This window comes from Trichomycterus rosablanca, chromosome 25, assembly GCF_030014385.1.
Source record: "Trichomycterus rosablanca isolate fTriRos1 chromosome 25, fTriRos1.hap1, whole genome shotgun sequence".
NCBI lineage: Eukaryota > Metazoa > Chordata > Actinopteri > Siluriformes > Trichomycteridae > Trichomycterus > Trichomycterus rosablanca.
Genome location: NC_086012.1, coordinates 2371312 through 2392198, shown reverse-complemented (window position 1 = coordinate 2392198; position 20887 = coordinate 2371312). Strand labels below are relative to the sequence as shown.

General features: G+C 40.7%; 4 protein-coding genes across 7 annotated transcripts; 2 read left to right on the top strand and 2 right to left on the bottom strand.

Moving 5' to 3' along the window:
- The first annotated feature begins 852 nt into the window (after nucleotides 1–852).
- LOC134302184 (G-protein coupled receptor 87-like) lies at nucleotides 853–2077 on the top strand. Its single transcript, XM_062987220.1, has 2 exons — nucleotides 853–868; nucleotides 1062–2077. The coding sequence occupies exons 1-2, from the start codon at nucleotides 853–855 to the stop codon at nucleotides 2075–2077; spliced, it is 1032 nt and encodes a 343-aa protein (XP_062843290.1).
- Nucleotides 2078–4462: 2385 nt separating this feature from the next.
- Nucleotides 4463–7418, bottom strand: neu4 (sialidase 4). Its single transcript, XM_062987774.1, has 3 exons — nucleotides 7073–7418; nucleotides 6357–6612; nucleotides 4463–5403 (listed from the first exon to the last, which is right to left on the bottom strand). The coding sequence occupies exons 1-3, from the start codon at nucleotides 7274–7276 to the stop codon at nucleotides 4556–4558; spliced, it is 1308 nt and encodes a 435-aa protein (XP_062843844.1). The 5' UTR covers nucleotides 7277–7418; the 3' UTR covers nucleotides 4463–4555.
- Nucleotides 7419–9438: 2020 nt separating this feature from the next.
- wdr53 (WD repeat domain 53) lies at nucleotides 9439–13082 on the top strand. 4 transcript variants are annotated; one of them, XM_062987531.1, is made up of 3 exons: nucleotides 9439–9552; nucleotides 10460–10967; nucleotides 11284–13082. In XM_062987531.1, the coding sequence occupies exons 2-3, from the start codon at nucleotides 10479–10481 to the stop codon at nucleotides 11908–11910; spliced, it is 1116 nt and encodes a 371-aa protein (XP_062843601.1). In that variant the 5' UTR covers nucleotides 9439–9552; nucleotides 10460–10478; the 3' UTR covers nucleotides 11911–13082. The 4 variants fall into 4 exon arrangements, with proteins under 4 accessions (XP_062843601.1, XP_062843600.1, XP_062843603.1 ...); XM_062987530.1 differs by having other exon boundaries at nucleotides 9439–9556; XM_062987533.1 differs by lacking the exon at nucleotides 9439–9552 and adding an exon at nucleotides 9644–9817.
- Nucleotides 13083–13580: 498 nt separating this feature from the next.
- srprb (SRP receptor subunit beta) lies at nucleotides 13581–17417 on the bottom strand. Its single transcript, XM_062987534.1, has 7 exons — nucleotides 17252–17417; nucleotides 16806–16900; nucleotides 16630–16707; nucleotides 16058–16140; nucleotides 15437–15573; nucleotides 15082–15136; nucleotides 13581–14935 (listed from the first exon to the last, which is right to left on the bottom strand). The coding sequence occupies exons 1-7, from the start codon at nucleotides 17391–17393 to the stop codon at nucleotides 14728–14730; spliced, it is 798 nt and encodes a 265-aa protein (XP_062843604.1). The 5' UTR covers nucleotides 17394–17417; the 3' UTR covers nucleotides 13581–14727.
- Between the last annotated feature and the right edge of the window lie 3470 nt (nucleotides 17418–20887).

The window sequence follows — 20887 nt, the reverse complement described above, 5'->3', positions numbered from 1 at the left end:
CAGAGCTCTTCCATCCTTACTGCTTTTATTTTTAGACACGGTTTTCACGATATGGACAGAATGAACCACAGTGATTCAGGTAAGATTACTAGTATTATTATTATTTACAATTCAAGGTCATTTGATCAGGCGAGAAGTAAATAAGTAGAGAAATACGGAACATAAAAGAAACACTGAATTCCTCGTGAGCGTTTTGTTTAAAGTGAAAGCTGTTTAGCACTGATTGTTCATTTTTCATTTTTATTTACAACTTATTTTCTTTGGGAGCAGTGAGAACTGTTTAATTGTGCAAAGGCATGCAGAGTGATTTATACACAGCCAATTCCCTAAAAATCAGAACCAGCATTAACTTCTTACGAGCTACAGTAGCTCGTCTGTTGGATCGGACCACACGGACCAGCCTTCACTCCCCACGTGCATCAATGAGCCTTGGCTGCCCATGACCCTGTCGTCCTTCCTTGGACCACTTTTGATAGATACTGACCACTGCAGACTGGGACACACCCCACAAGAGCTGCAGTTTTGGAGATGCTCTGACCCGGTCGTCTAGCCATCACAATCTGGGTCTCGTCAAACACGCTCAAATCCTCACACTCGCCCATTTTTCCTGCTTCTAACATCAACTTTGAGGATAAAATGTTCCCTTGCTGCCTAATATACCCCCCCCCCCCCCCACACACACACACACACACAGGTGCTGTGATGAGAAGATAATCAGTGTTATTCACTTCACCTGTCAGTGGTCATAATGTTATGCCTCGTCAGTGTATTTGCTCATTCTAAATTTGAGAACAATAAGTCCTGGCTGCCAACAACCTGTCAACGGTTCGTGGCTAGTCCTTTCTCGGACCGATGTCGGTGGGTGCCTGTAAGCACCCCTTGTTGTTTCGGAGATACTTTGACCCAATAATCTGACCCCATTAAAGTCACTTAGGTCATTATGCTGGCCATATCTGCAATATCAACAATTAATATCTCCCTTAATGTGAAATGCAAAACTGTTGTTAAATAGACACTGGCATGCACTTCATAAATAATTTTGTTCACTTTTTCATTCACAGCCAACAAATCAAGTCCTTCTTTCCCCTCCTCCGTGGTCTTCGCCAGCCTTTATCTATTCATCTTCATAGCTGGGCTGCTCCTGAACTCCATGGCGTTGTGGGTGTTTCTCCAGATACGGACGCAGAAGAGAACCTTCATGCTTTACCTACGGAACATGGCGCTGGCTGACCTGCTCATGACCTTGACCATGCCCATCACCGTGATAGAACAGACTTCTCTGAAGCCTTGGTGGCTTCCGGCCATCTCCTGCCGCTACACCGCCGTGATCTTTTACTGCTGCATGTATGCCAACATCCTATTTCTGGGACTAGTTGCTGTGGATCGATATCTTAAGATCGTAAGGCCGTTTGGGGGCCAGTTTGGCAATTGTCTTTACAGCTACTCATTCACAGTAGCCATGGCTATTACAGCGTGGTTAGTCATGGTGACACTTTCACTTCCCAATACCATACTGACCAATCAACCAGTAACACCGGAGAACGCAAGCGATTGCCAGAAGCTAAAGAATGAATTTGGTCAAATGTGGCACAGAATGGGCATCTACATCAACATAGTGATCTTCTTTTTAGTTCTGATCACCCTGCTCTTCTGCTATGTGACCATCTACAGGTACATCCGTCAATCTTCAGAACAGTTTGTTATAATAGACAAACAATCCCAGCGTAAACCCAAGAAAGGGCAGAACATTCTGGTGCTCCTGGTGGTGTTTTCCATTTGCTTTGTGCCTTATCATCTGTGGAGAGTTCCGTTCACCCAAAACCAGACTAATGACGTATACTCTCCATACGTCCAATCCATACTGATGTGTGGGAAAAAGGTCACGCTCTTTTTGTCTTCCTGCAACGTGTGCCTGGACCCGATTATTTACTTCTTCATGTGCAGGCCGTTTCGTGTCAAACTAGCGCAAACGCTCGGGGTTTGGACATATCTAGAAAACACACTGAAGAAAATAACCACGCCCGAGAGGAAGACGGCCGTGGTGTTGCGTTTTAGAGAGGGCTCAACATCAGTCTGAAAAAATGGATGTCATTGTCAGGGTAAATCATATATCTTATGTGGTGTCATGCCCTGTAAAAGTGACACTGTTATGCTATAAAAGACCTCTTTCATCGTTTGTACAGATTTGCGGTGTCATCTAAGGTGACAAGGTGACAGGTGAGACAAGAGGAACAAATCTATACCGACAGCATTTGGAGGGGTCAAACATTGAGGCCTGTTCTGTTCTTTTGGTGTACACTGACAATATAAGTGCAACTTTTAGGAACAATAGTGCACATGATCAGTGGTCAGGGATCTATTCATTGTCCGGATGATAGTCATGTTGAGTGTATAAGACCAGGCATAAAGACCTGAATGACTGTGATAAGGGCTAAATAGTCCTGATCAGACAGCATGGGTGTTTACACTGGTGAATACCTACAGACTGGGGGCTGAGGTAGGAACGTGTGCATCATTTACTCACACGAGAGATGGCACCAGGATGCGCTATAGGAAGATCCGTCTTGCAAAGTACAGAAGTTGGAGGACCTGCTGATGATGTAATAATGTCCTGCAAGATCTCAGACACCTTCAGAGGTCATGTTTTGGCTCACAAATGTATGTTATTACAGTTGTGTACAGAGAAACATAAGCAGAATGTGTTTACTGGATTTCTGTATGGGCAGTTGTAGAGCAGCGGTCCCCAACCACCAGGCCGCGGACCGTACCGGTCCATGGGTCGTTTATTACCAGGCCGCACAGAAAGAATAAGGAATTAGAGATGCTACATCAGAAATGAAAACACTGCTTCCAATTCCAACACACAGGTGTTTATCATCTCATATCACCTCCCCAGGTAGAGGCAGCATCTCGTTGCAGCGAAAAAACTCATTTGTGAGCAGTGTAGTTATTCTATTTTGAATCCCTCCACGCTGGTCCGTAAAATTTTATTTTATATGAAACCGGTCCATGGTGCAAAAAAGGTTGGGGAGCGCTGGCCTAGAGGTTAAGGTATTGGACTAGTAATCATAAGGCTGCTAGTTCAAACCCCGTTACTGCCATGTTGCCACTGTTGGGCCCTTGAGCAAGGCCCTTAATCATCAGTTGCTTAGACTGTATATTTGTATACTTCGCTTTGGATAAAAGCATCCGCTAAATGCTGAAAATGTAAAACAATGCAATGACTAATGTTTGTAAATGGAAGGTTCTTTTTTGTTTTGTTTTTATCATTATTACATCTGTGGTAGTTTTACATGCACTACAGTGTGTTAGCAAGCTGTGTACTGTATACGTGTGTAAGCCTATCAGTATAAACTAATAAATATTTCGTAAACAGAAAAATCTGTCATAATGTCACAATGTTGTTACAACTGCTATATTTCATATATTTAACAATATACACAAATAAATCCCTACATGACATTATTGAAGTCAAAAAATTATGCAAATGACAAACTCATATGTATTTTTACCTCAATTCCAATCCAAGTTGATATCTGATGTAATTCCATGATTTTATTTTGTGTTTTCACTCTTATCGCCTCTCTGGTGAGTGTAACTTAACTTAATATTGTTAATGTCATGTTAGAACATAACTGAGTTGTTCTTTCGGAGATACCCACTAGAGGGCGCTGCTGGAACAACATTTGAAAACGCATTTGAAGTCGTGTTTGATGATTTCACTGCACAGTACCTGCCATGCATCTCTTCACATTTGTTTTGTTGTGGGATCATGTTTTTCTCACCCTGTTACAGCCCCTTGTCTGTAATCTGTCCCTTCATCTGCACCAGTTCCCCTTCACCTCCTAATTACCCACTGTGTATACACAATTATACAGGTATATCTCAAGTTATCTGTTATTTCTGCTCAGTATGATCATTTCAAAATGCATATAAAGCGATTAACCAATGTTTATAGACTTTTCTGTATTCCTGTCTCTGTGCCTTATTTCTTTGTCTGTACGTACTGTATATCCCTCTAGATATGATCCTTACCTGTTTATCTAGTTATGGATTTACCTGCGTCCTGTTTCTTATGCCAGCCAGACATTACAATAATGATCCAATACTGAGCAGAAACAACAGATAACTTGAGATGTATACTGTATATACATACAGTGGGTAATTAGGAGGAGAAGGGGAACGGGTGCAGATTGTTAATGAAGGGACAATTACAGACAAGGGGCTGTAACATGGCGAAAGAATCATGATCCCACAACAAAACCAATGTGAAGAATCAAGTTTTGCCATGGCCATCTTAGTTGCCTGATCTCAACCCTGTTAAGAAGCTGTTGAGTATTTTGGCTAGTTTAGTTCACAAGAGGGGACCTGTAGAATCTGAAGAGAACATCACAATACTACTGCTTAGCAATTTATAACTTTATGGTAATAATAATTGGTCAAAATAAGAACAAACAGTCTGAATGAGGCACTTTGGTATTTAGAATAGCATATCTGATCAGTTTTCATTCAAATAATATTGCATAGCTGGCTTTAGACCTACTATAGTCCAGAATTAAGAGACTGTACAAACCCAACACACTGTTTTTTTCTTCTTCCGTTTTTTAACTGCCATTTTTACACCACCCAGCTGTGGTTTGAGTGTTGGGAGGTTGTTAATCAGCTCAAACAGAGTAAAAATGCAGAATGAAATCTCCTCGTATGCTGTTTTTCTACCGTTCTCAAACAAGCACGCAAATGCAGCCACAGGTTGAGCATCAGCAGAGCTCAGCTCTACATAGGCCAGATCTGAGTAAGCACTCGGACCCTCATAAATGACCCATGGTCCGTTCCAGCTGTCTGGGTCTCTGGGTCGCACGTTAAGATACAAACCAAGATCTCGGCGAGCGTCGGACCAGGTCGGATGTGCATACACCACCCACGTTGGCGTTAGGAACTTTTCAGAGGGTTTCGTGGCTAAAGAAGGTGGGTCAAAATCGGGGCAGTTGTGGTGGAGGTGGATGGGTGCTGGAAAGCCGATCACACTGCCATGGCAGCCGTTTCTGGGCTCCAAAAGCTTGTGCACTAGCTGTCCGTTCTGGAAAATGGTTCCATTATCAAAACTGAGAGCCTGAACACGGAAGCCGAGGGCACTGCGGGCATTACAGTACAGGATGTTGGTGCCATCTTCCTCATCCACTGATACAAGCTGACACTCCACACACTGAGGTCCTGGCACTGGCTCCCCGAAATGCCATTTTTTGCCATGGGTATCACTATGGAAGCAGAAGGAGTGGGCGGTTGTTTTGCACTTTTTGCCGAAGCAGTGCTTGCAGTCGATGTGGTAGGCATAGGCAGGGATGACCAGACGACCAGACTTTAACTGGATGCCATGGCCCGGTCCGAGAGCAAAGGTAGCCCATTCTGTAGGCATAAAACAATCAGTGGGCAAATTACTGGCACATGTAACAAAGCACTGCATACAGTTAAAGACAAGATCCTCTATCATTTTTGTGGGTTTCTAAAAATTTGCTTGGTCAAAAATATACATACAGCAATTTAGATTGGTGGTGTAGAAGGTTTCATAACATTTTTCTTTATGGCCTTGCCTTCTTATTTTGCATGCATGATCATGATTTAATACATTTTGTGACTTTTTTGTACCTATATAAATAGGACTAGTATTTTCTGTTACCAAGGTTTGTGCTGACAAGGAAAAAAAGCACCAACAAACAGGTCTGTCATGGTTAAGAAACTACAGGAACACTGGTGACAAGCAATCTTGACATCGCTATGGGCTTGAAGGCTTTTGTGCAAGAAAGAAGCCCCAGTTTCACAACTGGCACCTTCAACTAAAGTAGTTATTGCTCAATTTATTGCTGTAAGATTCTTCTGAAGGAGAGTCATTTGGTCAGATATCAAAATTATGTTGGGGGGAGGGATGATGCATTGAAACCCACTGTACAGTAGGTTCCCATGTACCTACTGTCCAGCCTGTTTTGCTGCTAGTGACGTTGGTGCACTGCAGAGTGTGATTGCATTGTATTGTATTGCAATCTTAACTGTCAACCAAGAAGCTGAATCTTGAAACCAGTTGAGTGTTGCAAGAGGATAATTGTTTTGAAATGCTAAATAAGGCTAAAATGTAATTTTCTGAATGGGCTGAACCCTAATGTGAATATGCAGACTATACTGAAATTCAGGTCTGGGCTAGAAAATAAAAACATTCAACCAAATATTAGATGTGCTGTATGTTTCTTTTTGAGCAGATTTTGTTATGTTGTCAGTAAACCCACAATAAATGTATGAAAGAGTTTAAATCTTCCAATAATTCTGACACAAAATTAACAGTTGCACAAATCAATGAAATTCCTCACTTTTAATGGTGTCACCTATGACCGTCTTAGTAAGATCAATGGCAGGACTCCAGGTCTCCCCATCGTCCTGACTGTACACATAGCAGAGTCTGGTGAGATTTTTGCCAGTAATCAGCTGGTATTTCTCAGTGGTGTGACCCCAAATGCCGATGAAAAAGAGGAAGAGTGTCCCAGTGAAGGTATCGTAGACAGGACACGGGTTCATGGATCGGTACCCTTTCAGACAGGCTGTGCCCAGGACTCGCATGTCTCCCCACTACACCGGATATGAAGAAAGCAGACGGCATACTTAGAATGATTAGAACTGGTCATTTCACTGAAATCTGGTATAAACACCAGGTAAACATGCAGATTTTTATTATTTGTGCTCATTATGCAGTCAGCACTAGAATTATTGCCACCCTTGGTACAAAAGGTCATGAAAAGAACTGCTTTTGGTCAATTATATTAACCTCACTCTGTAAATATCTAATCTCTAAGCTTTAAATAAAAAATTATATTTATTTTAAGAAAAGCCTTCTTTTGCCAACATAACAGCATCCCAGGCTCCTCTTTAGATCAGCTTTTTCACAGCGTTTAGGTCAGGAGACTCAAATGGCCAGAGCAAAAGTTTTATTTTGTGCTTACCTAACCATTTATGTGTGTTTGAGGATGTAAATACTTCTGCTACTGACTGTGGGAGATTTACAAGTACAGAATATAGAGTAATGACAGACCTCCACATAGTTCTTGTAGAAGATCCCCTTGCGCATGACGAGTAGATGTGCATGAGAGTCTGCAGGACTAAGTCTCTCCTCACAGAAGGCCAGGAAACAGGACGAGCGCTGCAGGAAGATCAGAGCCGGGATCCGATAAGTCACTCCGTTGGCTTGTTTCCGGAACAGTACGGACCGTGCAGGGAAATAGGGCCGAGATTCCATGGGGCAGCTGGAGGATCCAAGACCCCACTAAAAATGATGATCAGGCAATGAAATTAAACGTATATCAGAAAACGTCCTAATTCACTGCTATAGCAGTAATTTCATTTGAACCAAGCTGTAATTAACCTGCCTGGATGTATGTTTATTTCTATAATGTCAAGCTGACAATATGTACAACATATTATCAATTTTTAAAATATTATTATATTATCACTCATTAATATTCATTATCTATTTATTCTGCATTTAAGTTAATGAAATGAGAAACAGACTTACAGACTGGTAGCGTCCAGAACGACAGAGTGCTCGTCAGTTAGACAACTGTTTGTGGTTGAGATGATGAATGTGTGTGTGTGTGTGTGTGTGTGTTTGTGTGTGTGCCCTTGAGTGTGAGGGTGTGTGTAAAGTGCACATGCACAATAAAATGCATGATTTTGCATGACCTTGGTAGAGACCCATTCAGCATCATGCCTGTTTGAGCACTGACCCCAAATGAGCTGGACTCATCAAAACTAGTGCATCCAGACAATCAGCTCATTGTGTGTACACAACTGTCTGCTCACAATCACACACTATAAAAAAGAGAAGCACATTTTACTTACACTATACGGCTAAAGTATGTGGACACCCCACTCGAAATCATATAACCCTATGTGGCTACAACTGTAATGCTGTATATTTCATATATACACTGCATATTGCAAGGCTTTCCACAACATTTTCTCTTCAATGCTTGTAAAATCATGTCATGATAAGCTTTGTGTACAGGGACTCGGTCATTTTAGAACAGAAAGGGCCTTTCCCAAACCAGACACAGAATGTGCAGTGTGAAGTACATACTACTGCAGTAAATACTAGAGCAGTATGCAGTATATACAGTATACACTAAAGGCTTATGTAGTATGCTCATATTCTAGTATATTATGCAGTCTATATTGCTGTGTTATGAAGTACTGTATATAGTCTATACTGGTGCATTATTAAGTATATAGTCTATATTGTACATTATACTACTTTATGTTGTAAAATATGGGGATTAAAGGTATGTTTTGACATGCTGCACATCTATCACTTTAATTAATTACTTGTTCTAAATAAAAAGCACCAGTCAGAAAGTGTTTTAGATAAATTGTACTTATTGTTATCGGTGTAATTGTACTGTACATTGTAAACTGCAGACCGAATGCAGACAGAATTACATTACAGAGCAACGTTGTCATAAACACTAAAATGTTGTAAAGAAAAGAAATGTTGAAAAGAAAACAGTATAACTCCGTCTTACTGACCAGATAACTTATATCAGCACGTCTGTATCTTATTATACAGTAGGGCCAGTAGTACAATAGTACAATTAGTACAATAAGGGCCAGTGATAGCTCAGTGGTTAAGGTACTGGGCTAGTAAGCAGAAGGTTGCCGGTTCAAGCCCCGCCACCACCAAGTTGCCACTGTTGGGTCCCTGAGCAAGGCCCTTAACCCTCAATTGCTCATCGTGTTCAGGTCATTGTGTAAGTCGCTTTGGATAAAAGCGTCTGCTAAATGCTGAAAATGTAAAATGTAAATATTATAAACTATAGTTTAGCTTAGGAGCTGCAGCCCAAGCATCTGTGCGCATGCGCAGTTCCCTTACAATCTTTACACTTGCTTTACCTCGTTAATTTAGCTTTTTTTACTCATATATTTGCTAATTATAATAAACATACTGTTTTATTCACAAGTATAAGTATAAAGTTAAAAAACATGAGACTTCATTTATTAAAGTTGCCCAAAAACAAGCTTAGATTTAAGCGAGCACAATGAGATACAAAACCCTGACCTTAATTTCTGCATGTGTGGCTCAGTATTAATTAGTGAAATATTAGTAAACTTAAAGAAATATAAATATTTACTTCTGACTTCAAACATGGCATGGAAGAACACAAATAATACCATGAAATAATGGTTACAAGAACTGTTACTCCTTGTCCTTTCCATTCATTGTTGTTTTTATTTCACATTTCTTGTCCCGAATCTTTGTTAATAATATACTTAACACTTTTATGCTAAAAAAACAATAAAGTTTACTGTTTAGTTAGTACTTGGTCAGAACCACCGAGCCCAAATGTTTGCTCTGCGCATGCGCTGCCTGCCTACGTCACAATCACGCTTCACTCACACGTGGAGAAAATGTATCAGGATAATGTTTGTAATGTTTGTGATTCTTATTCGTTTCATATTTTAATAAAATAATCGTGAAAAGGGGGCATACGCTTTATTTGGAAATCACGCTGTTAGTGTGTAGGTAAATCAATATCTAAATCTGAGTTTAAAGATTAACGTTTACGTGTAGTTAGCGCTATGCTAACAGTAGCTTAGCGTGTTTGTTTACGTTTGGGGTTCGTGTGTTTTTAACGTTGTTGTTGTTTGTATGTGTTAATGCAGTCGTGGGTGTTTACGGTGTGGTTAGCGTGTTCATAAACAACTGATTTGTGCACGATTTAACCTGTTAGCGCATCTAAAACAGTAATCATTACTCTGCTGTCACAGCGTGAAGGTTTGAGATGTACTGTGTTGTTCTGATGTGGTTATAAAATCGAAATAAAACGCTGTCACAAGGATACAGAAGAACCCACTCTAATTAAATGCTTCTTATTTATTTGTTATATTATTGTGATATGTAAATAAGAAGAAGCAGCTAAATCAGACTGAGAACCTTTCTTTAAAATCGTTCTTTTCAAATATTTTGGCTCGGTGGGTAACACTGTCGCCTCACAGCAAGATGGTCCTGGGTTCGATCCCCCCGGGTAGGGCAGTCTGGGTCCTTTCTGTGTGGAGTTTGCATGTTCTCTCGTGTCTGCTTGGGTTTGCTCCTGGAGCTCCGGTTTCCTCCCACAGTCCAAAGACGTGCAAGTGAGGTAAATTGGTAATACTAAATTGTCCATGACTGTGTTTGACATTAAAGACTTAAACTGATTAATCTTGTGTAATGAGTAACTACACTTTCTGCGATTAATGTAACCAAAATGTGTAAGACGTTAAAATCCTAAAAAATAAATAAACCAATTACGGTTAATGTCATTTTATAATTTCATCGGTTTTTAAAATGAGCTATTTTCCAACATGTACATTTAGGTTTATATTTATTTGTCGTCTTTTAATATCTAAACATGTACAGCTGTGACTTACACTTTCTTTCTGTCATCAGGTGTGACTGAATAAGCAGCATGGCCCAGCGCTGGACAGGGGGCCACACAGGTCCTGTCCTATGCATCGGGGCTGCAGCAGAAGCCGAGGGTATTTTGGCCTCCGGAGCTGAAGGTGGCGAGGTGATGGTGTGGACGCATGAAGGGACACTCGTCTCCCAGCTGTGTTTAAACTCCAAGGAAGACGTCACGTGTACGGTTTTCTCCCCAACGTCGCCAGGACTTTTGTATGTGTCTCATGGTGAGACGGTCAGTGTCTTCGACCCACGCAGTCTGAAGGAGCCGGTGAAGGAATTAAAGAATGTAGGAGAGGACGAGATCAACTCGCTTTCAGTGAACGAAACGGGCGTCTCCCTGGCACTGGCTGATGATTCAGGGGCCGTTAGGGTGGTGGACCTGCAGACGGATAAAGTGAGCCGAACGTTGCGTAAACACACCAACATCTGTTCGTCTGTGGCGTTCCGACCCCAAAGACCACAAAGCCTTGTGTCTGCAGGTCTGGACATGCAGGTATGAGCCACAAGTCCATTTAAATGTTGGCTTTACATCTTTCCTGTCAGTCACCATTACAGATATACTTCAATAAGGCATTACTACTAAACCCTTTCCTGTAGACCATTTCATGTTCGTCCAGTCTCTTGTTTAGGTGCAACCCCGGGATCTTGCATTGCTCAGGGTGTAGAAGTCACCTCATAATCATGTACCCTTGTTGGCTTAACATTTCAACCTGTACATGATGTGTCCAGAATGAAGACAAATTCATTATTTCTGAACATGGACTTGACATGGCATGTTTTCTGACTGTCCTTTTTCTCTGATCGCTCAGCTGATGTTGTGGAACCTGCAGAAAGCTCGGCCTATGTGGACCTTCAGCCTGCAGGAGGCTCTGGAGGAAGAAGAGGACGCACAGTCGAAACCCGGCCAACTCTTCAACCCACCACTGGCTCACTGTATCAGCGTGGCGTCGTGCGGCAACGTGTTCGCGTGCGCTGCCGAGGACGGCCGTGTCCACCTCGCCCGGGTGGGCTCCGGCTCCAGGCTCCAACACCACTCCGCTTTTAAGGCTCACAGCCAGGGCGTCTCGCAGACCCACTTTCTCAACTTCATGCCCCATCCTTACTGGCTGGCTACCGGAGGGAACGACGGCGTGGTGGCGCTGTGGGATATCGGCCAGGAACCCGTAGTGGCAGGAGGGGTTCAAGAGAAACCCCAGCGCAGAAAGACGAAAAATAAGAAGGCGAAGTCCGAGAAGGTGGAAGAGGGAAAGAAAAGTGAGGAAGAACTTCCGAAGGAGACGGATCAGAAGAGCTGCACAAAGACGGGACTGAAAATGAAGTTTATTCACGAGGAGAAGGTGAACTGGGTGTGTCCGGCTCGGCTGAAAGGCCGGCCGAGTTTGCTTGTGGCAGACCAGAGCGCCGGTTTATCTGTCTATTCTCTGGCTGAATTATAGCATTTAGCATCCAGCGGAACGTTTCAGATGTATTTATTTGCAGTCTGAATCTTGGTATAAATCAGACATAACTGACCTGCTCCTGTCTTTATCCGGGTGTGTTTGGTGTAATCAGAACTGAACGACTGCAGTAAACATGTAGACTTATGTTATGTATGTAGACTTGTGGTTTGATGATGAAACATAATCTGAGCTGCAGTGCTGAGTGATGAACGACTGGATTCATTTGTCTGAGTGTGTGATGTAAATCACTGAGTGCTGCTACTGAATTATAGTCATTTAGTTTTTGTTTTAAGTGTTCTATGCACGCTTGTTTCCAACACCAGCTTTACAGCACTTTGAAGCATGAAGCTCAACACCACTGACCTGGATTTCTGTTTAAAAATGCCAGATTTGTTGAACAGCTTGTGCATTATTTGATGTTATAACTGATTTTCCCTATGGGATTAATAAGGTGATCTATCTATCTATCCATATACAAGCAGTTCAGTGCTGTTTTGTACAATGGAAGCAGTTTCTATCACCAGAAGTTATGTATTGTCATGATACCTATAAGTCAGTGAGTAAACTCTTTCAATGTATTTGTTCCACTACTTTATCCTGGTCAGGGTCACTGCAGGTCCGGTTTGCAGTAACACACCTCAGACAGAATGCTAATCCACCCCCCCCAATACCCTGAGATTCAGCGATTGGCTACTCGATTAAAAAATTAAGATCATGAAAGGCGCTCAGGAGCACAGTGGTTAATTTAGTAGCCAATCACTGGATCTGGGAAAGGGCGGGGGTGGATAGGCATCCTGTCTGAGGTGTCCAGTGTGAAAACAGGACCTGCAGAGCATCCCTGACCAGGATAAAGTGGTGGCAAAACATGAAAATGAATCGAAATTCCAACAATATAAAGGTCATGACCATTGAGGAAAATAATGATAATAAAATTTTATTAAATTAAATTGAACACAAAATGATCTTGTACATGAACGCCCACATCTTGTAAACCATAGTGGGACTAGTATATTTCGTTTCGTGTTTGGTTTTAATGCATTGTTAGTTTGTTTGTTGCCTGGGTAAAAATCATGTACAAAATGTGGGTCGCTTTGAAAAACCCAGATCTAAAGAACATGCAAAAGATCTGCTATAAAACTTTAGACGTCACATTAAACATTTTAATCTTTCTTATGGCTTTGTGTGTCTGAAAAGAGTTGATGATAAAACTATATGGCCAAAAACATGTGGATTCTTGACCATGAGCGTGTTGGACATCCATTCCAAATCCATAAAGCCTCCATTCTTCTGGCGTTTTGTTAAGAATGTACCTTTGGAAATGTGCACTCGTTTGGTCTTGAGCATTTACAAGGTTGGACAATAATAACTGGATTACGGTTAGTATTCCAATTCATCCTAAAGGTGTTCAGTGGGAATGAGGTCTGGGTCTTTTAAAAGCCACTAAAGTTTTTCCACATCAAATATGGTCAAACAGTCATGCTGAAAATGGAAAGGACCTTTCCCAAACTGCCCAGTTAGAATCACATTGTTTGTTATATGTGTATAATTAACTTTATATACCTTTTTTAAAACTCATGGAGATGGAACACATACTTTTGGCCATAGTGTGTAAATAAACTACCTAGGCAATTCACAAACTAAAGTAAAACAAGTAAAAACACACGGAGCAAGAGACGAAACATGGTAATTTATTTACACTTTCTAACAGCTCGGATGCTTAACCATAATTCCACCCTCAGCTGCCCGGATCGAAGGCACAAAGCGGGCATGAAGAAAACAAAGGTGGATGTTTGAAACAACAGAAATGTCACTGTTGACACCTTAACTAACACATAGATGAAAATAAATAACATTTTATTGTTGGGAAATAACAGAGTCAAATCTGACAGGGAAAAAGTGACCGAGAGTCTAAATAAAATGCTGTTTTAAGACCAAATCCTTAACTAAGCTTAAACTAAAAGAATATTCCAGCATACCAGTTTGTATAGTACTAGTGTGGGTGCCACATACAAAAACGAGCCCTGAGAACCTGGGTTCAGTCACTGTCTGTGAGGAGATCTGAGGAGGTCATCTGTTCCCAGTACCAGCAAGTGTTTCACAAGGTGCCCCAGTTCTCTTCCACCTCCCAAAACTAAGGGAGCGGAAAGTTCAAATGCAAGTGTTGTGCAATGGAAGAGGTTGCCAAATTGTGCAGGGCAATTGAGTATATCCAAATTGAGAAATGCAAAAAGGGAAAACAAGTTGGGAAAACAACCACTCTATAACAAGTTGGCACAGAGCAACAAAGTATACTGGAGTGATGGAGCATGTAAGCATGTGATCTACACTAGTTTGGTATCGTCACCCTGAGATCGCTTCTATTATGTCGATCAGGTGATTAGTTAGACTAACGCAGGGCAAAAGACTTGAGAACACGAACCATGCAGCACATCTGTTTAAACCATCTGTGCTCGTTTGACTGGTTTTTCCTTTTAATTTAAATTTGTTATTAATATATAACTGGATATGCTTGGAACTGTTTTAAATTTGCAGTTGCTGTGATTGCTGTCAGCATCATTCTCTCGTCCAGTCATTCAGCTAATGTGTAATACAGTCATGTAGGTAGAAATTAGGTTGCAAAAGATGCTGGAATATTTCTTTTATTTCTTGAAAACATAAATATACATTTTACTTTCAAGTTTCTCTGTCAAATTTATATCATTAATAGAAATCAATACTGACTAAAAGCCACGTCATGACTTAACAGGCTTAAAAATAAAAAAAGGACCCAAAGGTGAATGAAATCTTAGCATAACCAGCATTATAGTTACAGTATCACAGCTTAGCCAGACACTTTTCCAAAGCCTCGATGTCAATATCTTCCTCCTCCTTGCTGCCGCGGGCGCTGCACTCTACAAACTCCACCCGCACTGGTACATGGGAAAATTCGAAATCTTTGCCCTTTTTTCCAAGGTAGAGCGTGGACTTGACCGAGCCGTCCTGAGAGCTGAGCGCTGCCGAGTGGGTCACTCTGAGAGTCGTTCTGTGAGGATAAACGTTAAGATTTCATTAATAAAGAAATTGGTGTCCCAATACTTTTGTATTTATAGTGCACGTTAGCATCTCTGACATTTATTTAAAGAGCAGTTGTGTGATCGGGTTGAGTGTATTTTAAAGGAAGGTACTCACAGCTCTTTCTCCAGCTGCTGCTGAATGACTTTAGCAGATTTTGACATGGTGATATCTGCAAAGTGAAGTAAAGATCAGCATTAAAATCGTGCATCAGTACTGTTCAACACACTGTTATGCATTACAACATGCATCCTAAAATACTGATATTCTGCAAAAATGTGCATTAATTATGGTCATATTTCAGTTTAAGTTTTGGATATCAGTACCTGACATACTGTAAATAAAGTACATGTCTATCTATAATCCTGGACGACTAGTTATGCTAGTCAGTCATCACACTAAATCATCACATGCACCCAGTAATACACTGCTGATGCTGTGTCTTTTTCACAGTACTAATACAGACTCGTACCTTGTTTGTTACATGCTATTACCAAAGTCGGGGAATTCTTCATCACCACACTGTCCGTCAGAAGGGAATAGATGAATTCAGCCACGTCTTTTACCTCCTTCTGGAAAACTGCACTATCCACCACGAACACGATCGCTCTGGAATCAAGAAAACGGTGAACCAGACTCAGTTGGTATAACTGCCAATGTCAGGGTTTGGAATGTCAATTTATTTACAGTGAATTATCCGGCTATTCGGTGATAAAGAGCAGCAAATCAAAACTATCATACGATACATACAGATGACCTGTCCAGCCCAGATGAAAAATTAAGAAAATGTTGGTCATTATGTTTCTGTACCGTATTATTCTTGTACTATGTTGCAATAATACTATAGTAAATAGTCAGAAAAAACACTCAGAAGGCATCACATATGAACACGTTCAATATTTACTCCAATGCCTGATCAAAAGGGGTTAAAGTTGGAGTTTCCACACCACAAACAGAATGATGAGAGGATAATTAAAGCCAGTCTAAAATCAGGACACCTGTGACTGATTACAAGAGTATCAGCCTCAAATCTGCTTTATCAATATGCGATGAGATATATCAAGATTATGAATGTTTGAAAAATATGTTTTACCTGGCGGATGCTTTCAGCTTCTCCACAATTTGAGTTCTCAGACTGTCATGGCCGGGAATGTCCACCAGAGTCCATCTGTTACCCTGAACATAAACATGACAACACAGGTTACAGGAATGATGCTTTTAGGCTTTTTAGTTGTAGCTCTATGGGTAAAGTACTGGATTAGTAATCGGAAGGTGAAAAACTGGTCTGATTAAAAGCCCATCACTGCTGGGACTGTGAGCAAGACCCTTATCTCTCAATTGCTCAGACTGTATTCAGACAAAATTATAAGTCGCTTTGAATAAACTGCTAAATGTGAACAAATCAGATTCATGTATAAAGTCAAAGGTTTACATACACTTGTGTGAAACGTACAGCAGAGTAATGTAAATACCCTGAATAATATACACCTACAGCATATAGAAAGTTCTATGTCATTAAACTTTGTGCCATGGTTTCCTAATTACATGCTAATGACTGGAAAGCAGGAGAGTCATCTGTGCTCATATAAACAGGGTGAGTTTGACTGCCCCCATTAAAAATAAATACATACATATGGAATAAGATTGTGACAGGTAGTGTTGTACCTTCTCATTTTTTGCTCTGTATGATGCTGTGTTGGCAGTGATAGATGTCACAGTCATGATGAATCTTCCTGTCAGCAGCTGTACACACAGATCAGATCCATTTAGACCGGTTTAACAACACTTATACATTATTGTTTAATAAAAATAACATAAACATTAAACTGAACATCACTCACCCGACTGAAGAGCAGAGTTTTCCCAGCATCACATAACCCTACTAATAAAACTGCGTTTGTTTTGGTCTTGGCTCCCAAGAAGAATTTCAAAAGCACTGCAATGTATAAACATAACAATTGATAACTTTTAAAAGTCTAGATGCTTTTTATGTGTGTTTATGTCCATAATAAAGACTTGACATAAAGGTAATTAGTTAAGTTTAGGGTTGCTGGCTTACTTTTTCCCCTACCCGTTTTCTGACAAATCCCGCCCCCTTTCAATGCGATTGGCTGATAGTTAATACCCACGACGCAATCAAGACACAGCTTTCAATCTGGTAGCCAATCACCACAAAAATTGCCAATAGCCAATCAAAGTGCAGGAGGCGGAACGTCTCTGAAAACGGGTAGGGAAAATATATACCTGAAAATGTCGAAGTGGTAGGATTCGCCTGTCATTTTCTCACCTATTGTTATTACAACAACTCCAATAGCGACGAAAATCCCAATAAGAAAATGAGGGTCTTGTTGTAATATTTCGTTCACGAACGAGTCCAAGAACGGCTCCGAAGAGAAATCTTCCAATTCCAGATTAATTTTTTCGTCCATGGCTGAGCTGCCGTTACTGAAGAGGCTTTGACACACGTGTACTATTAGGCAGGGAGTCGACTCCTAGAAGAGTCGATTCTAAGATTCATACAATGAATTCGCGTGGTGAAAGATTCTGAGTCGACTCTTGAGAGTGATCATTTGTCGGCTCATATCGGCGCACATATGACATCAACGATCATATTTTTTGTTGTTTTTGACCAGTGCGTTCCCGAAGCTTGTGTTTTGGTTATATAGTTAATATTAAACAAACATTACTGTGTGGAATCCATTCATGAAATCAACTCCAACATTTAATTCAGAAAGGAGTCGAGTCCATACTTGAATCTGACAGGCTGAAATTAAATACGTAACAAACGTAACGTTTTAAATAAGCATCAAAACATTATCTTATATCCTATAAGATCCTATATTCTGTATGACATGTATTAAATAGTTGAGCAGACCAAGTTAAGCAGGCTTTGTGACTAAAGCTTTTTTCACCCAAGTGAAAGCCCCTGGCCATATTGATCACTGAACTCCCTCGATGAAGGGGTCAAGCATTCAGGTTTGTTCCGTTCTCTTGGTGTACAGCACACATGTGCTTGTCCGTCTTTTAAAGTTGTGGAGCAAGATGGCATGTTCTAAGTGACTTTAAAAGAAGGCTTGTTATTGGTTAAGCTGTATCTTTAGTCACAAAGCCCTTTTAACTGGTTAGTCTTTACAGTGTTCCACATAAACCAGTATGTAAAACACACATTTGCAATGGTAAAGCCTCCATGAGGATGATTGACAAGCACTTATGACTATAATGTTCTGTTTTTCATGTACCCTGTATGCAGTGGGGCAGGGGTAATGCAAAGACAACCAGATAGTTGACCAGTACCTCTGATGGATGACATGGTTTTACGGCTGGTAGAGTTGGTGCCTCTGGTCACTGTTTGTTAGGCATTTGAGATGCCTCCTGTGGGTACAAAGGGGATTTTTCACTTCAAATTTAATTATTGTTTTCACCTTTTTCTTACTCTCTAAAGCAAATATTCGTTTAATACCTTTAGTGCCTGTGTGTGTGTGTGTGTGTGTGTGTGTGTGTGTGTGTGTGTGTGTGTGTGTGTGTGTGTGTGTGTGTGTGTGTGTGTGTGTGTGTGTGTGTGTGTGTGGTACAAAATTTACAAACCGTACTGTATTTACTGTGCTTGTATTTTGTATTATTTGGCAGAGGTAGTAATTGGTGGCTTGGGGTAAATATTTATCAGATACATGGAGGAATGTTGGAATACAACATGGAATACAACAGCTTTACCTTATGATTCCCCAACCCTTCTTCTTAAGAGACCTACCTTCTCACAGACTCTGTTCCTACTCTAATCTAAAACATCCGATCTCGTTCTGATCCTGATTAGGGTCTCCAGAAGACCTTGATTAGCTGAATTAAGTCTGTTGGATGTGGTTTGGAGCTGAACTCTGCCTGATGGTATCTCTCTGGGAAGAGGCCTACAGACCTGAGCTTTAGATCCAGACCAACTGTCCTACACAAAGCCGTAACAGCAAAAGGAAATTCCTTTGTTCGCTGAAACATATGATTTAGTTCATCAGCTCAACATTAATCCACCTACGTTTTGTGGTTCTTTTTAGGAGGAATAGTTTTTAAAGAAGAGCGCATTAGAAAGTAAATCATCTCAGCCCTGTACCTGCACATTTCAGTAAAAAAATTATCAAGGTGGGAACACATTCTGGACCATTTGACAAATGATCAAACTCTCGCTCCTCATTACAGGTTAAACAACCTGATGCCACATAGTTCTTGCATGCACAAGAGACAGCAGTTTGGCAGTGGCCTGGAAGATGTAGAGGAATCTACATGAAACTGCATCATAATTCTGAACCTTGTCCATAGCTGCTCGCTGTATCTACGTGCAGCCCATCAACAGCACACTCCCAAACTCTAATATAAGAGTGTTACACATATCAACAGAAATTCAATTTCTTGCCAATACAGTGAGGAAGTGCAGCCGCTTGGAAGCTGTTTCAGAATGTTCACTGAATTGACTGTCCTGGTTAAAGCCCAAATTCTTTGTCTTAGTTATAACAAGATCCGCCTGCCTGCCAATGTTTAAGGGATGAAATTAGGGAGGATATTAAAGAAACTCACCCAACTCAACTGACGTCTTGCCATTAAGGGCCATGTTATTTGCTATAGCCTACACCTCAAGATGTTTAGCTTTGCTTTCCATTGAGGAGTCACTGCCAATATTAGTCCCATGTCATCTACATAGCGTAAGACAAGTGGGTCCACTATAGCCCCATCTCCTTTCATCATACAATACAATACGGTACTAATACGGTAATCTATCTATCTATCTATCTATCTATCTATCTATCTATCTATCTATCTATCTATCTATCTATCTATCTATCTATCTATCTATCTATCTATCTATCTATCTATCTATCTATCTACGCCACAGTAAGTGTAAACAATGAAGACATAGTTTGTATGTGCTCAATTTCCCTGTGCACTCAAGCTAACTCAGCCTGAGGCTGTCCTTGGCCAGCATGGGTGTTGTTTGATGGGCAAACATATGCCTCCTTCAGTTGTGTCAAGCCACCAGCTACATATTTTCACTGACCAGCAGTGCACCCGAGCCTCAGCACATATAGAGGATCACGCTACTCTCTCTGTAGTCTTCTATTACTTGTGCCGGCACCTTGACCAAATATAAGAGTGGTGGTTGCAGGAGCTATTGACACTATTTATTCTTACATTAGTAAAGTTGTAAAGAGGGAAATGTATGTTCAAATGGTGTGTGTGGAGGGAAGGGGGGGTTGGTTAAAGAAGCGAAACTGAACAATGCCAACAGTTTGTTGGAAAACTGCTGTATAATATTACTCAACAACGTTATTACAACCTTCGTAATGTTGTTACAAAGTGCTTCATGCTGACTTTCTAACTTTATTTACAGTGTTGATGTCAAAATCAGTGGCGGTAACTATGTTGTGACCACATAGTTGTGTTTGCCGGATTCTCTAGACTGTACTCCTAAACAAAGACCCATTTACAAGCTTTTATTTATTTATCTTAGAGTGAAATTACTGTAGGAGTAAACACTGAAGCTTTCTGCTAAGATAAAGAAATCTGGGGAGGAAAAGGATAATGTGATGTTGATGTACAGTGTAGATCACACAGACAAGAGCTGGACGTTGGGATTGGGGTCGGAGGGGGTTGCGCAAATGTACCACCAGCAAAACACAGCAAGCAAAACAAAGGAAATCGTTAATAAACGAATATAAACTTTATTGGATGCTTTAATTGCTTTCTTTGAAAATGTAAATATCAGTTCTAGCAAACATACGAGCAATAAAATAGTTATTTATCTATTTGATTTATAAGGCACAGATGAAGTTCATTTAAATATTGGATCTCTGTGTACAGAAATGAATGTTTGGCTGTTTTCAGCTTAAACAACATCAGATGGGTATAAAAAACTGAGTTTGGATTGTGCAGAGAGAAACTA

Excerpts from the sequence above, each read along its gene's own strand:
- srprb (XM_062987534.1), bottom strand. The coding sequence starts at position 17,393 with ATGGACGAAAAAATTAATCTGGAATTGGAAGATTTCTCTTCGGAGCCG. Across the intron at positions 16,901-17,251 it reads AGTTGTTGTAATAACAATAG|TGCTTTTGAAATTCTTCTTG; the intron begins GTGAGAAAATGA and ends TATACATTGCAG. Across the intron at positions 16,708-16,805 it reads AAACTCTGCTCTTCAGTCGG|CTGCTGACAGGAAGATTCAT; the intron begins GTGAGTGATGTT and ends CTGTGTGTACAG.
- wdr53 (XM_062987531.1), top strand. The coding sequence starts at position 10,479 with ATGGCCCAGCGCTGGACAGGGGGCCACACAGGTCCTGTCCTATGCATC. Across the intron at positions 10,968-11,283 it reads CTGCAGGTCTGGACATGCAG|CTGATGTTGTGGAACCTGCA; the intron begins GTATGAGCCACA and ends CTGATCGCTCAG.
- neu4 (XM_062987774.1), bottom strand. The coding sequence starts at position 7,276 with ATGGAATCTCGGCCCTATTTCCCTGCACGGTCCGTACTGTTCCGGAAA. Across the intron at positions 6,613-7,072 it reads TCTACAAGAACTATGTGGAG|TGGGGAGACATGCGAGTCCT; the intron begins GTCTGTCATTAC and ends TATCCGGTGTAG. Across the intron at positions 5,404-6,356 it reads CATAGGTGACACCATTAAAA|AATGGGCTACCTTTGCTCTC; the intron begins GTGAGGAATTTC and ends TTATGCCTACAG.